The sequence below is a fragment of the Typha angustifolia genome, chromosome 6 (assembly GCF_048772165.1).
Source record: "Typha angustifolia cultivar Huaian chromosome 6, ASM4877216v1, whole genome shotgun sequence".
NCBI lineage: Eukaryota > Viridiplantae > Streptophyta > Magnoliopsida > Poales > Typhaceae > Typha > Typha angustifolia.
The window spans coordinates 415,136-432,386 of record NC_133244.1 but is presented as its reverse complement, the minus strand read 5'-3'; the positions used below and the strand labels follow the sequence as shown (position 1 = coordinate 432,386).

Genomic DNA, 17,251 nt, shown 5'->3' with positions numbered 1-17,251 from the left:
TTAATTTATATAAGCGTATATATATATATATATATATATAGAGAGAGAGAGAGAGAGAGAGAGAGAGAGAGAGAGAGAGAGAGAGAGAGAGAGAGAGAGAGAGGGTGGAGGAGAAGAAAAGGATGACAGTGGAGGAGGGGTTAGAGAATAAGGTTCCTCTTTTGGGTTTGTGTGAACTTTTTTATTTTGCTTTTGCTAAAGGATCAGCATGTTCAGTGAAAGGAGGTGAAGAGTATCTTGGAAGCCAAATTATTGGGGATACGTTTATCTTGATGGCAATCCAGCTAACATATGATTTGGGATAAAAATAATTTCATCTTACATTAAAGATTATTTATTTCAGAATAATGTGCAAGTGTAAATGTTAGAGTATATAAGCCTTACATATCACCTTGAGCTTTTCTATGATTAATCAAATCTAAAAATTTGAAACTCTTCAGAAATGGAAAGACAAAATGTTATTGCAAGATATATAATAAAGCAGAAAATAATGCTTTTTATATGAAAAAATCCATCATAAACTTAGGACAAAAACTCATGAATTAAATGTTAAGAACGAAACTAAGCACTAAACCAAAAGTAGCGGCTATAATAACTTATTGTCAGATTGTTGTTACCCTAACTAAGTCTGTAATTATCTTACATTGGTTTCAATCTCTGTAACCCTCGAGATTGTATCACTCGTCTTAGTAATCTTCGAGACGATAATAATCATGAACTCGTCCACAAAATCTGCTATTGTCTATTTAGCACTTCTGTCATAGGACGTCTCAAAGCCATAATATATAGTGATCTCCAAGTCTCTCAATTAACATAGCACAAAGATGTCTTAAGGTTAAGCCATAGTCCCTTTATATATCTCTATCATAAAGTATCAGAAATTCTTTGAGTTTTGATAATTCCGTATTTGATATGGTTCAAACCACATTTCTAATTTCTAAGTTTTCTAAATTCCATACAGAGATGGTTCGAATAATATTTCAATCCTTTTGAGATAGTTTGAACTTGATGTCTGTTTTCTATTGAACATTCCAAGGTAGATCGAAACACTGCTAGCATTTGAACAACACTCTAAAGACGTGTTCCAACATTGGCCAGTAATTCGACTTCCAACTTAAGGTACTTCACCAATCCTTATTCAACTTGTACTATTGCTCATATATAAATTCTAGAACAAATTCATTTTTACAACTTCCTAACAGACCAAACACAAGTCAATAATAATCTAGAGAGATCCTGCAAAACTCAATTGCTCTATGATCAATGAAATATATATATGAGGATCATTAGAAGAAGTGCATATCAAGATAGTGATCAAGATAATCAGTATAGTTCAGTGATCAAAGTTATTCATATAATGTCTGTCTACACATGCATAATAGAGTCAACTAGTAATTGAACAAAGTGGCACAACCAAAATTAAATAATTCTGTCAATAGGCTATAGTCAAAGCTCAAATCAACATCACAACTACACTCTCCTTTTTGTTAGAAATTGCTTAAGCACAATCTAAGAGGAAGAAAACCACTACTGCATGAAGGAGTAGATATATATCATCCAAACTGTGCCCTGATACGCCTGCTCAACAAGTAGGTGAGTCCGCTCAAGAGCCATCTACTTGAATAGACCTTGCCTTCTCACCTATAGACATATTAGATATGCACCTCTCCCCTTCTACTCTTCATCGTTGGAGTCATTAATTCTCATCAACAAATTTCTATAGGTGATGTCTCCGGTACATTTCGTTGAGTTTTATATGCCTGGTTGTGATTTAAGATAGCCATAATAAGAGGTTTCATGGAAGGAATGACGCATTAGAAGGATGAATAAAAACCCTATGAATTAAGAATGCAAAGTTATGACAAGAAAACACTAAAAAGAAGACCCTTTATTGGAGATAACTTCAGTGCTGCACTCTCATTATACTCATACATAACAAAATTCAAACTGATATTGACTCCAATATGAATAAGATAAGCTCGGTCCTTGTTGATCATCGATTTTCATACTTAGGAGTGATGTTATATAAACAGATTAAATCAAAAAATCTTGCATAGTTCTTGCAAGCCAATATAGAGCATCATTTGGAGCAATATAATCTTTGTGACGCCATGATAAGAGGAGTCATATGAGATGGATATAAAAATGCAGACTGTAAATGCAAATTATATAATGACAAGTTTGTTGACGTAAAACACTTAGAAATATGATGTATAATCTAAGATTCATATATGGTTAAGGTGTTACGACTTGGAAAATTATAAAAACAACCATCACCATTTGAACTACAAACAAATAATAGAAATAGTTAATCTTGCTTAATAAATTTTAAAAGAAATAGAGTGGCAAGAAGAGGGTCGAGTCCACAAGGATCTCTTTGAAAACTAAAAAGTTTGAAATCCTAAATTAAGTTTAAAAAATAAATAATCTTGGATTGAGATTTTACTCAAAAGAAAAAAGTAGCCTCTAATTCACCAATTTGAGAAATTTGAAAATTGGAAACTACTACCATGTATATAGATGCCCATAAATTAACTTTGCAAGTTGGAGATACATATATCGTCAATTTTCTTCTGGAGTGCATCATCTAGCTTCAACCCTCTCCACCGAGAGCTTCTCCCTCCAACATTCCTTTCCCCTACAGCTTCTCTCCTCTTTTTCCCCTACAATTCTTCCTCTCTCTCTTTTGATATAGTACCCAAGCTCCTTTCTACTCTCACCTCTCTGCAAACCTCCCTCTCCCTCTATGGACATAGCTCCCAAGCCTCCTCCTCCACTAGTGCTTGCTATACTTATATCTCTCCCTTCACTAACCTCTCCACCACTAGTGTGCTCTTAGTACTCTTGTCTGGTGTGTTTCCAAACTGATGACTGATGATGAAGAATTGCTCTAAAGCTTCACCTCTCTTCTCAAAGAGGATATTATGGAGGAAACATTTCCTCTAATGGAAGAAAACACAATCCCCAACCATAACCCAAGCTTATGTCTTATCGGCAAGCTCATTTTTGGTTGCTCCTTTCGCCTAACAGGACTCAAAGCCTCTCTCACTAAAACTTGGGCTCCTGTCGGTGCCTTAGCCTTCAACGGGGTGGGAAAAAAATGTTTTCCTGTTATCGTTTCAGTTGGAAAGTGACAAGTGGAAAGTTTGGGTTGGAGCTCCATGGTTATACAATAGGGATTCTTTGCCCTAGATATCTTTCGTCCAAACATGCCTCTTGAAGATTGGACTTTCAACTGAGCTAAGTTCTTGGTTCAATTCCATGGGTTACCTTTGGAATATTTAGTGAGCTCGACATCAGAGTCAGTCGCTTGCGGCAAGGGTGGACACCTCAGTTCTCTTGGAATCTCCTAACTCGACCAAATGGGTATGATTCATTAGATGTAGGTTGAGTATAGATATTTCCAAGCCTTTAACAAGCTCTTTGTCTCTCTCCTAGATGGTTCTTGCCGAAAGGTTCAAGTTACATATGAGAGAATACCATCTTATTGTTCCTTCTATAGATGTCTTGGGCATGATTTTGTAGAATGCATACACCATTGGAGACTTGAATCTAAGATAAAATTGGAGTACCCAGAACATTTATAGCCGAAACTGCATGACCTTCTCCAGCCCCGATTTGCCAACTTGGTTGGCTGGCAAGGCTCGTCGAGCTTGGGAGCCAAAGGCAATGGAGCTACTAACCATCAAAGTAGCCTGTCATCTCACCCTAGCTTGGAACAGGACAGTAGCCTACCATAGCATAGTAACTCTATCCCTCCTGACAAAGGCAAATCCTAAACTAGCAAGGTGTCGAGCTAAGATTTACTTATGCCTCAGGAACTCGCGCAAGAAGAAAATTGGATCATCCCCAGCCACTCATCACCGGACATGATAACGGACTAATCAATGCGTCACCCATCTCAAGCCAATTTAAATCTGACAACACATGGTCTGGAGACACCCCAGATAAATGTGCCTCGATCAGGGATTACTCATTGGCCAATGTCTCTATCAGAGACGTCGGAATGCCTAACTATCCCTACCACCCATGTGTCACTCCATCTCAAAACATACCCTAAGTACAACCGCTAGCATTGCTAAAGTTTCAATTTCACTCATTCAACCCACCATCAAATCCCAAACCCAAACATCCACCCTACTACCAAACCACGCAACTTAACCATCTCCATGCAAACCCCAAAAATAAAACGATAGATGAGGACACCTAGCCGCGAAGTTGGGGAGGAAGGAAGAGTCTCACCGACCTTTGCAGGTGGAGAGGATGTGGCACAACGATGAGCTTCATCATCCAAACCCACCAAAGATAAATAATCTAAGAGGAGGTTGTGGGCAGAAGTGGCAGCTGATCGTTATAGTGTGCTCAGCACACACGGGCGCATCCCGAAGGAAATACTAGAGAAAATCAAGACCTAGACGGATGACTGCATCATCCTTGATCCGGAGGTACTGCAAACCTGCTGGGGAAGATGGAGACTCACGCTTTTTGGACAATTCGTGGGAAAAGGTATACCGCTGGCGAGACTAAAGTTCTTGCTAGCAAGACTGTGGAATGGAATTGATGGGTTCTTTGTCTCTGATATGGAGGAAGGCTTCTATGTGTTCCGGTTCGAAAGAGAGAAGGATCCGTCCTACGTCCTCACTAACGGCCTATGGACGATGCAAGGACTAGTTCAAAACCTAATATCATGGAGGAACAACTTTAGGCCGGCGGAAGATGCATTCACAACGGCCCCAATTTGGATCCAATTATACAACCTCCCCAAGGAGTACTAAGAGCTTAAGGCCCTCCTCCCAGTCGCTGCGTACTTCGATAAACCACTACGAGTGGATGAGACAACGCTAGATCATACGCATAGTCGTTTTATGCGTATTTTTGTCGAAGTGGATCTAAGAAAGCCTTTGAAAATGGCTGTCTGGCTTGGGCCAAAAGAGGACAACGTGGAGCAAATAGTCATGTATGAAAATGTTTCTCTATATTGCTTTACTATGGGTGACTAGGACATAAGGCAGAGCAATGTAGGATGAGGGCAACACAACAACCGAAGGAAGTACAACGTGGACTAGCAAAGCAGAATGGTGAAGGAGGAGAAGCTGAACAAGTTGGTTAGTACGCTTCTGATCCGGACACCATTTTCGGGCCGTTGTTCACCATGCAAAAAAAATCACGCTGGACTACCCATCGGAGGGAGATGAATGCTGACATCAGCCTAGCCGGTGGACAAGTTAAGAGTATTGCTTTGATGGTTGTAAAACCCTTATAGATTTTCTAACTTACGGTATCGATGATATGTAAGTTCTCCTTATTGGCTAGAATCTTCAAGAACATACATAGCCTTGACTTATCATCAAGTTTACTTCTTTGACTCTTTAGAATATGAATAAAAACTTTGTACCCAAATACTTTCAAGTGCTTGAAAGAGGCATCTTTACCAATCTATACATTCTCTGGATAATTACCATTCAAAGGCTTTGAAGGAGACCGATTTACCAAATTACGTGTGGTCCACATTATCTCTTCCCAAAATGATCTTGACAACTTGGCATGTGACAACATACACCTCATTTTTTTCACAAAATAATGGATTGATCTGCTCCACCAAACCATTATGTTGAGAAGTGTTGCTTTTCGTCTTTTCACATCGGATACCATGCTCTTTATAATAGATTTCAAATGGACCTCTATATTCTCCACCATTATTCGTCCGAATACATTCTAAAGGCTTTTCGATTTTTCTTTCAACTTTTACATGAAAATGCTTGAAAATGTTAAATTCTCCATTCTTGTGCTTCATTGTATATCCCCACACTTTTCTAGAAGTATCATCTATAAAAGTGACAAAGTAAAATGCACGACCTATGGATTGTTTTCTTATAGGCCTACATATATTGGATTTCACAAATTCTAATAAATCATGTTTTCTATTAGAAGAATGTGAAAATAAAATTTTACTTTGTTTTCCAATAATACAATGAGAACATCAATTTAATGACATACCTTTAGCATTAGAAATGAGTGCTTTTTTCGCAAATACTTAGAGGATTAATGTCTTATGATTTTTCCCTTTGAAAATTGCAAGATCATAAGAATGCTATCCACAATAAAACTAATACCTTAACTTTAAATTTCAAGGTTTAGAGACACCTCCAATAGAGAAACCTAAATATTTTTGAAGCAAGAACACCCTTATAAATATGAAGAAAAAAAAATCCTTGCGTCTTGATCCCTAGAGAAATCTCTTTTTCTCTCTTGTCTTCTTTATCTTTTATTTTCACTTAAGTGTATAAGTGTATAAGTAAAAACTATAAATAAAAAGTCTAACTTAAACACTTATTAGCCAAGTAAGATATTTTATGGAGCTAGTCCAAAACAACTTAGTTAAATAATCCCAACAATTTCAAATAGCAAGTTTCAAACTTTGTCGTCCGGATCTTCTCACTTCTACATCTCTGATGTCTTGATCAGTGGCTATCCAATTTCTTTGCTACATGATAACCATTATGTTTCTAAAAACTCATGAATCAAGCTCGAGTCCAATTAGAATTGAATCAAACATGAACCATTAAGTGGGCTTGGGCTTGGGCTTGGGCTTGGGCTTGGGCCTTCGGCTTTGTAGGCCCAATACTAATACTCTGTGAGGATGTCAACATTTTGCTACGTCCAAGATTTTATCCTGTCAACGTCCTCCTCTTCTTCTATCCAGCCAGTTTTTATTGATACTTGCTCAAATGGATTAGTCTCCACGTGGGCTTCCCAAAAAATCCCCCGCTCTCATCCAAAGATTCACCCCATTTCTCCCATCAAAGCCATCCTCCCATATCCCCCTCCCCCCTCTAAAATCTAATTCCCTCCTCCTCCGCCATTCTTGGTCTCCTTCGCAATTCTTGCTCTACGCCAATGGCTACAGTCACTTGGGTCACGGGCCACACCACCGTCCACCCCCAATCTCCCCCTTATCTCGCTCGTACAACCAGGAACCCGACCTCGATCCCAGCCCTCTCTCTTCACTCCGACTTCCTCGGCCATGCATTGCTCGCCAAGCCGAAGGAGATCGTCGCCGCCAACAAGAAGAGACTCGCCGCCGTCCGCATGTCGTGGGACGGGCCTCTCTCCTCCGTCCGCTTGATAGTCCAGGGCAAGAACCTCGACGTAAGTCGGAGTTTACCCGTTGTTTTGTTTTGGAATTTTTTTCTTGCCTGTTAAGTGTTTGTGGAAAGTACCACCCATTTCGCGTTTTTGCCACTGGTAGTTTGGTAGTAAATGGAGGAGACAACTTGGTCTGTTTTGCTTCGTTTTTTCTTTATTTTGTTTGCTTAGTGTTTGTTCAAAGTAAGCATGTCGTGTTTTGGTAACCGATAGTTGGTAATCAGTGGCGAATATAATTTTTTTTTTCTCCGTTTGCTTTACATTTCCGAGACTTGTGTGTTTTTGTTTTTTTAAAGTAAACAAACCCATTGTTCAAATTTGGTATGGGTGATGCAACAGTTGACTGATAAGCTGAAGAAGCATATAGAGGACAAGGTCGGCAAGGCAGTTCAGAAACATAGCCATCTCGTCCGGGAGGTCGACGTCCGGCTGTCTATCCGTGGTGGAGAGTTCAGCAAAGGTCCCAAGCTTTGCAGATGTGAGGTGAGAAATTCTTTCATCATGCCCTGTATTGGTTTTCTCAATATTTATTTAATGTTTGAAAGTATGATGGCAGTGTTTGAGGTAAATGCAGGTTACCCTGTTTAGCAAGAAGCATGGGGTGATTCGTGCAGAGGAGGACACAGACTCGAGCTATGGGAGCATAGACTTGGCTGCGTCGATTATACAGAGGAAGCTGAGGAAGATTAAGGAGAAAGATTCTGATCATGGACGGCACATGAAAGGGTTTAGCCGCCATAATGTTAGGGAACCAGAGGCACAGAGAGTTGAGGAAGAAGAGGAAGATGAGGTTTTGACCGAGTTGGACACATTGGAAGGGGAAGATGATGTCCTGGACAAGGTTTGCTTTTCTTTTGATCATTATATGGAGAGTCTATTCTTTGCTTTATCATGATCTCTTTTGAAGAAACTTCATGCACATCATGGTTACATTCCTCTTTTATTATATTGTCAAGGCTAGTTCTTATAACTTCTAAGCTGTTGTGGTACTTATTGTTGTTCAATTTCAAGCCCTTTGTACTTCCTTTTATTTTAGCATTATAGAGGAAAGGAAAAGGGCTCTGTTGCACATATTTTATGACATGTGAATACTTAAAGATTCTTACAGAAAAAGCATAAGCTGATTATGTAAAACCTAAATCACATTGATGCATATATCATATTCTCCTAATTTTTTGTTTTCATCAGATCTTGCTGTCAATGCTAGAAGTTAAGGCTAGCCTTGACAATATAATATTGTGGAACTATGAATTATGAATTATGAATTGTTGAAAATTGTTGAAAATTGTTTGAATTGTTCAATTTTCAACAATTTTCAAAACCGATTAAAGAAACAACCAACCATAACATCAAAACCTGAACTATGAATTGTTTTTGTATCTTCATACTCTAGAGAAGTTAAATGAAAATTTAGCATGCGATGCATGGTCTGAATGTGCACATAGGATTATTTCTAATACTATAGTATTTACAGGTGAAAATGGATCAGATAGTGCTCAATCCATATCCTTATCTATATTTTTGGTCTGAATATGAATTTGGATATGGATATTGACTAAATAGCAAAATTTAAAACCATATTTTAACTAAACAAATACGGATAATCTTCGGATCTTAATCAAATGTGGATCAAATTTAAACAAATTTTGACTTTTCTTTTGGAGACAATAAAAACAAAATATTAAGAGTTTGAAAACAAAATTATTGCATATCAAATATATATAAAGTTAATAAATTAATCTCTTCAAACAATATGGAACATATTATTAGTAACAATATCAATATTCATCATTTAAATAAGCAAATTAAAAATTGTAAATCATTTAAAAAAATATACAGGTAAATGGATATCTAATATCCATATCCATAAATTTATATTCGACCTGTATCTAAATCCATATTCGGATTGGATAAAATTTTTTTACTTGAATTCAATTCGAATCGGGTAGAATAACGGGTTGGATCAAGTTAATCCAAACTATTTTCATTTGTAATGGTATTATCTTGGTCGAGATTGACGAAGTAAAGTTTGCATGCAAGAGATGATTAGTACATGCATTTGTATTATTTTATCACCACGATCTTCTTCTTATGGTTCACACTATGGATCTTTGGGAGAAAATAACTAAACAACAGTTAAGACAACAAATTGATGTATGTAAAATGATTGGTTTTTCTACACTAGATAAAGCAGCTATAAAAGCTATCTAGTATCTGCTTAATACTTAGTAAGACAATTGATAGGGAATTGCAGGAAAAAGATTTATTTTCCATATGGTATATTTTATTTATAAAAAATTTATGATTGGCTTCCTAGAAAATTGATATTGTGGGTTCTAGAGAATAAAAGAGTACATCTAGTCAAGATACCTGTGCTACCGAATTTATGTATAATAAAACTATAATTAAAGTGAGGGTAATTGAAAGAGAGGAGTAGTTTTCCTCATGGATTAAGTTTCAACCAATTCTGATCAATGACTAGTTTCGGCTCTAGTATCAGCTGATATTGGATTTGTCTCGGGTCGGGATTGGCCATATTGACTGAAACTGACCGAAATCAAGAGAGAAAAAGGGAGAAAAAGAGGAAGGAGAGTAAGAAAAAAAAAAGAGAAAAGATAGGAGAGTGAGAGATAAAGAGAGCTCGTCGGAGGGAGTAAGAGAAAAGGAGAAAATATCTCGTCAAAGTTTGTTGGAGAAGCACTGCCAAAGAATAACCGAAGAGGGAGAGACCAAGAGATAAGGGAGTCGATAAGGAAGAGGGAAAGTTAGTTGGGGAGAGAGAGAGAGAGAGAGAGAGAGGAGATAAAATTGGAGAAGGAGATCGAGGAGGGAGTCGGTGAGGGAGAAGAAGAGAAGAGAGAAAGAGAGTTAATGAGAGAGAAGGGAGTCGGTGAGGGAGAGGGAGTGGTAGTGGGAGAGTTAATAAGAGAGAGTTAGTAGGAGGAGAAAAAAATTAAGAGAGAATTAGTGAGGGAAAAAGTAAGAATAATTTTTTTATAGAAAGAGAGATAAAAATTAAGAAAGTAATATTTATTTGTTTTATTTTTAGATTTATATATGAATAACTTTTATTTATATCTTATTATTATCATGTTTTTGTATTTTAAAATACAAACTGATACGAACAGCCGATATTATCAATACGATCGATATGTATCATTTTTTTTACAGCCAATCCCGATCCCTATTTCGATACTTGGAATCTTGATTTTCCTATAAATAGAGTTCTATACCAAGTTTCATTACTAAATCTTTGTTTGCATTAATTATAGATATTTAATTAATATGAGGTTTATGGGTAGTTTGTTAATTGTTGGTGGCATTGTCTTAATTGATGAATCTAAGACAAGATTGAATACTAAGTAGTAAGAACTAAGAAATATGAAGAAGAAATTTAGAATCTAACATGTTTTGTATCTATACCCTTAAAAAATCTCTTGTTTACTTGTGTGTCCTTCTAAAGTTGATATTTTCATGTATACATCTCAAAATATGTAAGTTGTGTAGATACCCTCAATACTTGAAAACTAGAATACAAAAATTTATCTTTTTGCATTTAAGTTGCTTAAATTTTAATGGTAGGTATTCACACAAAAAGTCAGTCTTTGAAGATATACATGAAAATATCACTTTTAGAGGAGCATACAAGAAAATAAGAAATTTTTGAAGGATATATATGCAAAAAACCAATATGCTGGCTTGGTGCCATCAGTAATGTACTTGTATCTCTAGATTGGGATGATCTGCTAGTAGATATTCTATCCAATCTAGTGATTTCCTTGCATGTAGCAAGTCTTGAAACCATTATGGTGGCTTTGTGGCATCAGTAACAAATGTTGTTCTGACATGGTTATCTTATTCACTCAATGCTTTGAACTATGTATCTCAGGTTGTGCGGACAAAATATTTTGAAATGCCACCTTTGACAGTTGAAGAGGCACAAGAGCAATTGAAGAATGTTGATCACCATTTCTATGGATTTAGGAATGTTGAAACTGGTACAAGTGTCTTTCCGTTAGATTTTTGTACTTAGATATCAGAAATTTTGCTAATAAAGGAACCAATTTTTTTCCGTAGGTGAGATCAATATTTTGTACAAGAGAAAAGAGGGAGGATATGGACTGATCATTCCCAAGGAAGATGGCCAAGTGCAGAAGGTCACAGAAGAGCCTCAAATCGAGAGCCCTGTGGCTGGGCCGATACATGGATAGTCATGTGCTTAGTGAAGAATGTTGTGTAAACTCTTTCTAACAGTCTAAGTTTCACCATTTTGATCTGATATGTACATTTTAGAGATCTACTTGTCTTCCTTCCATTATTATGAGAATATGGTTCCATCCTCAAGAAATGCATCTAAAGAAGTTTTATTATAGCTGCAGTAATTGATGATTGTGCTGTTGTGGAGCAAATGGGTAAACAGGAAAGTAAGATACAAAGCTGGCTTACTTAAATTTAAGTCCTTGATATGTTCGCAACCAGAAAAAGGGTTAGCAAAGGTTAGCACGCTTCTCTGTCGCACATCATAATTTTTAGTTGGTCTTGCCTTTTAGAAAATTTTAATGCAAGATATACCTTCTATATGCATCCTCCGGCCTTCACATTGTTGCTCCTCATTGATGCAATTTTGTAGCCTTTCTAGTGCTTTAGGAAGTGGTCATTATTTTTTTTCGTACATTCAGGTATGATCATTTTGGGTTCTACGAATTAATCTCAGTCTTCTGTTTTTTCAACACCTTTTTAAGAGCCTCTTTAACTCTTTTCCTTGATATTCCTGTATCTTTCTTTTATTTTTTTATTCATGGAGCATAAAATTATTTTTCATTGTTTTGGAGTTAGTTTTTTGAACAACTACATAAAATTATGCCCAACCTTCGTCAGCAACTGGCAAGCAATGAATGAAAAGATTTTGGAGATTTAGCAACAAAAGACCAATGATTCTTCTCTGGGTCATGTTCTTCAGTGTCCATTAGCACCTAAAATGTAGAACTACCTCCTCAAGTTGCTCTCTTTTTAAAATTCTCTCGTCATATTGTAAATGCCGTTAGAAGACATGCTGGATGCAATCATCAGTCCAGTTATCTGAGTATGATTTTGACTATCAGTAGTATCTATTAATAAAACAAGTGTGCTTTTCAGTTTGTATAACATACAAATATACTGTTGATATCTTGTTCCTGATTGAATAAAAATCTTGGCTCTTCCACTGATGGTGATACTTACCTATTGAAGGGGAGGAGATCTGAGCAAGATGATTCATGTTGTTACAATCTATAAGTTCCTAAAGTACACAAATCAGATAGTGATATAATGAAATTGTTGGATCTTGAAGTAGATGCAATACCTATGAAGCTGTACATATTCTTTTATTAATGCTATCTTTTTTGGTATCAATTTTGTTAAAAGAAGAATCTGGTTAAAGAAACTATTAGGTCATACGTCTTCTTGGGCTGATAGAAACTATTATGTCCTTCCACTGGAGGCTAGTTATTTATATGAGTTTAGTTGACAATGATTAGATAGTTAGAATAATAGAGAGAAATATAATTATCTGTCTGTCTCTCTTTCTCTCTATTAAGGCTAGAAAGATCAATTTGCACTTCATATGCATTTACAAGAGGAGGAATTTCTTAGACCTCTTCCTAGGAAAAAGAAGCATCAAATCCTTTTCTTCTTTCCTAGGAAAAAGAAGCATCAAAGCTAATGATGTCCGGATTAAATCAATATCGCCGGTATTCAAATCTGAGAGCACTCATACAACAAGAGCTCTTTAAACCTTCTGAGTACTATCCCATTAGCGAACAAGATAATTTTTTTGACAATGCCACTGTTCTTTTAAGCAATTTCATTAATATTTTCAGTATGAACAACTCTTGTATTTATGACAGGAAACTGTAGTCTACCATTTGTATTAAAGGTTATTTAAGTATATGTACTAATTCATTTGTGATCAATAAAAACAAGTACCAAGATTTTTATGCCAACTCTTTATTTTTATTATGTTAGATCGTAGTTGGTTTTTGGCAAATTAATATTATTACCTATAATTTCAACAGGTGCAAATTACAGTTAATATCTTCTGAATCATTTCTTTTTGATGGTATTAGTTGGCAAACCCATGCATGATATTATTATACTCATAGCAACTTTGGCTAATCCAGCAAAGATATATTCCATCGGTCTTTTTATCTCTTGACAAAATCATTACATATTCTATCTGACAAATGAACAAAACTGTTTGGTAGATGCAAACCTCCAACCAACACTTTTGAGACTTCAAGTAGAAAAATTATGAAACAAACAATGGGGGCATAATTTTCACAATCTGGTAGTCTTTTGAAGTTTAAGAGTAATCAGCCCACAAATCAAACCTAAGCTCATAATTTATGTCCATTAATTAATGCCAATCTGAGATAACTAACTGCAAGTTGGGAGTATATGATTAGTAGTTTAGTCAGTTGGAGGAATCTCTCCATGCCAAAACAACCCACATACCTGGGGCTTTGTCCCATGTGTGCTTTGTTTCTCTCATGTTCAAGCTTATCACTTCCACAGATCTAAATGTATTTTCTTCATGGATCATAGTATTCTCTTCTGAGTCTTCTCTTCAACATGATAAATTAATGCATCCCAAAGCTCTGCCACTGTAGGTTGCAAGGGTAAAATAAAATATATGCAGCTTGAAAACATAGGATACTTGAACATCAATCCTAGCTCCTAAGAAATAAACTACAATGATCTCTGTGATAGGCTTAAGTAGGACTCGACCACTGCAATGTTTTGAAGGCTATCGTTACAGCGTTTAGCTTAGCATTAGGTAAGTTGATGAACCCACTTATTAATGGCTGAGTATAATACAAAGTTTGGTCAATAGAATTATCCAGATTCCGACATGGGCACGTTGTGGCATCTTCTCCCGTCCATCTCTTTCTCTCTGTGGCCTCTATTTAGAAGTCCTCTCTGTGGGTCAGCAGACAGTTGCATTATTCATCACCCACCTCAAAGAAGAGTTAGGAAGGCATCTTAGGTGTGAATTGAATGATATGCCATTAATGAAATAGAACAAAACATATGCATCTCTCTATCATGCACCGTTGGGATATGTTAGGGAAGTTCATATGATTGGGAGTTCATATCTTTTTATCTTGTGATTGTGGGACTAAGTGATGAATAAATTAGTAGGGATAAGCATGTGAGACAATGTGGGAATGTTGGAAATGGAGTCATGCTTAAAGGGCAGCCAAAAGAATCAAATGGGAAGAGGTGGTTCATGGCATCATCCATTATGGGTTGGTTAAGAGCACCAGTTTAGGGAACAACAAGCAAGAGGGTTTTTATTTTATTTTATTTAAGAGATAATAAGAAAGAAACAAGTAGGAGATGGATGGATGGATGGATGGATGGATAGATGCAATGCATTTCATGGAAGTGTGGAAAAGTGAAGAAGATTAATATCTTCTGTTTCAATCGGCAGTCAAAAGGTAGCAGCTAGCTTAAATATGTGGACCTATCTTTTTCCATTGAATGGTCTCCATCTTAGATCATGAATTTTTTGGTACATCATCATGTGTTTGGAAATCAATGTAGTTCATTGATGCTAATAATTATTCAGTCATTTTTAATAAGTTACTAAATAACTAAAACTATCTTAATCATTCTAAAATTAGATACGTACTCTTATATGAATAATTAAATATTTTTCACATACTCGTGAATAACCGACGAACAATTGTAATTCAATAAAACCTACTTTGTTTTAGTTATATTAGTACTTTTTAGATTTTTCTTCTCCCTCTGATACCATGTTAACTTAATTTTACCGATTGTTAAGTATTATCACTTAGCTACCTTCTTATGAGTCACAATTTATTTTTTTCATCATTACTCTCACTTTTCTATACTAGAATGTAGGATATCTTATGATCATTCACAATATCAGGGTTATAGATTCAATAAAGCTTACACAGTTAAAGTAGGTGCAATAATCCATATGGCATTTTAGTTAGTTACTTGAGAGTATAGTCAGGGAAAGAAAGAGATGAATGAATGAGACCACTTTTTAAGTTTATGTTTGACGAAAAGTGATATGACTTCAAACATATAAAGCAGTGGAATGAGAGTAGAAGTGTTTGTTATCAACAAAAGGAGTGAACTGTGAACTGGCTCAGTTGATACTAAAGTTCAAAGTTGTCCATGCGCATAGGCACAGTATTATTACACTTATTTGAATAAAGTTTTTTTTAAAAAAAAAGGGAAAAGAAAAGAAAAATATGAAGAACTTTATAGATATTAGTGAATTGTGTGATAATAAGAGCTTTTTGCTATTATAAGTCTTGCTCCTAATTTTTTTATATGTCTAGTTGATTTTAATGTCAACGATTCAGGGGCTTCTAAATATCTGTCACTGATCATCAAATGATTTCTATAGAAATTTCTACTTTATAATTGATAAATTTTTTTAGAGAATTAAAATTTTTTATATAAATTATTGATCCAATTAACGATTTTATTTTGAAAGTCACCAACTGGGCTAACAATGTTTCTGTATACTTAGTCTCATATTTTAAACTTTGAAATGTACTCTAAAATAAATATTTAGGAGTGCTATTTGGTCAAAACTCTAAATATACCTTAAATTGAATCATTAGGTTTTACTTGGAGGGATACAAAAGTAAATACACTAAAGTCCACCGCAAGCTTTTCTTGACCAAGTAGTAAACTTTTTTGTAAAATAGGTTTGTTTTTAGAACTAATTAGAATAATAAGTGAGTTTCAAAATTATTTGGCAGAGCATGTAAGTGGTAATTTAGGATAAATTAATGAGCTTCTAACTATTTTATAATTCAGTGAAAGTGATTTGACATTAGAAAGAAATTAGAGATTCCTCGCTTGTATATTTGTTTTATATTGTTTCTTAAGTTACAACTATACAAATAATCTGCTGACTTTTGGGATCAAATTATTTTTATTGAAAGCGGTGAAACCTTTTTTATATATAGAACTCTAAAACTTCATCTAATTATTTAGTAAATTTTAAAAATTAATTAATTTTGCACATAAAGTCTAGTCAACAAGATTTTATTGTATTTTACCCTTCTAAATTTATATACCAAACGAATATGTCAAAATAGACTGAGGCTTAAATTTATTAACCTAAGTAATTTGCTATCATAAAAGTCCCTATATTATAACAATGTTCCTAAATAGTTGAGATTTAAATTTATTTATTTAATTAGGTAATTTTAGTTGATGTTGATATCATATGGGTTAGAGATGACCATATATACTCATAAAAAAGTTAACAATTTACCATCATAAAAGTTACTCATTTGTAACAATTTTACGTATTTCTAAGAAAGTAATTGCTGAATGGAATAATAATTCAATCTTAATAAACTTTTTAGCTTATGAATACTCAAAATCACTTATTTCGTCAGCAACGACTTATGTTAATTACATTGCAGACAAAGTATAATAGGTGCCTTTGAATGTAAAGTAAAAATGATCTAAACCAACCAACTATCGTAAAGTTAGTAGGTACTATTTTCTATTACCTTGGTCGTAAGATCGACTCCAACCATAAATAATTATTATGGAGAAAATTACTTGGCGTATGATTGACTCCAACCCTAAATAATTATTATAAAGAAAATTATTAAATAGTTGGTTCAACGATTTGATTAATGACCTAATGATGCGATTCAGCAATGGGACGGTTTTGGCTAATATGCTTTATCAGAATAATTCAATGATACACAGTTTAGTGAAACTGAAATATCTCTGTGCTTGTTGTGAGAAAAAGTTTATAACTAACTTATTTAGAGAGACACTTTTTTGTACATGCTTGATTTTATTGACTGAAGGTACATTTTGAGATACCCAATGCAATGCTGGATCTGCTCTTTTTGTTTTCAGTTTTTTAAGCTGATCTAATAATGGAGTAGGTAGTAGTATTAGGATTTTAGGACTGGAGAGAGAGCTTTTCTTCTCTCTAGTTGTTTGAAATGATTGATGGAGATAGTTAGAATATTCTATTATTTACTTATTATTTTTACACAACATAACACAACTCTCTCTCTCTCTCTCTCTCTCTATATATATATATGTT

At 35.2% G+C, this 17,251-nt stretch overlaps 1 protein-coding gene across 1 annotated transcript; it reads left to right on the top strand.

The window, feature by feature from the left end:
• The first annotated feature begins 6,753 nt into the window (after positions 1–6,753).
• Positions 6,754–11,535, top strand: LOC140761694 (ribosome-binding factor PSRP1, chloroplastic). The gene is made up of 5 exons (XM_073099125.1): positions 6,754–7,149; positions 7,486–7,629; positions 7,721–7,987; positions 11,036–11,144; positions 11,224–11,535. The coding sequence occupies exons 1-5, from the start codon at positions 6,898–6,900 to the stop codon at positions 11,355–11,357; spliced, it is 906 nt and encodes a 301-aa protein (XP_072955226.1). The 5' UTR covers positions 6,754–6,897; the 3' UTR covers positions 11,358–11,535.
• Positions 11,536–17,251: the final 5,716 nt, after the last annotated feature.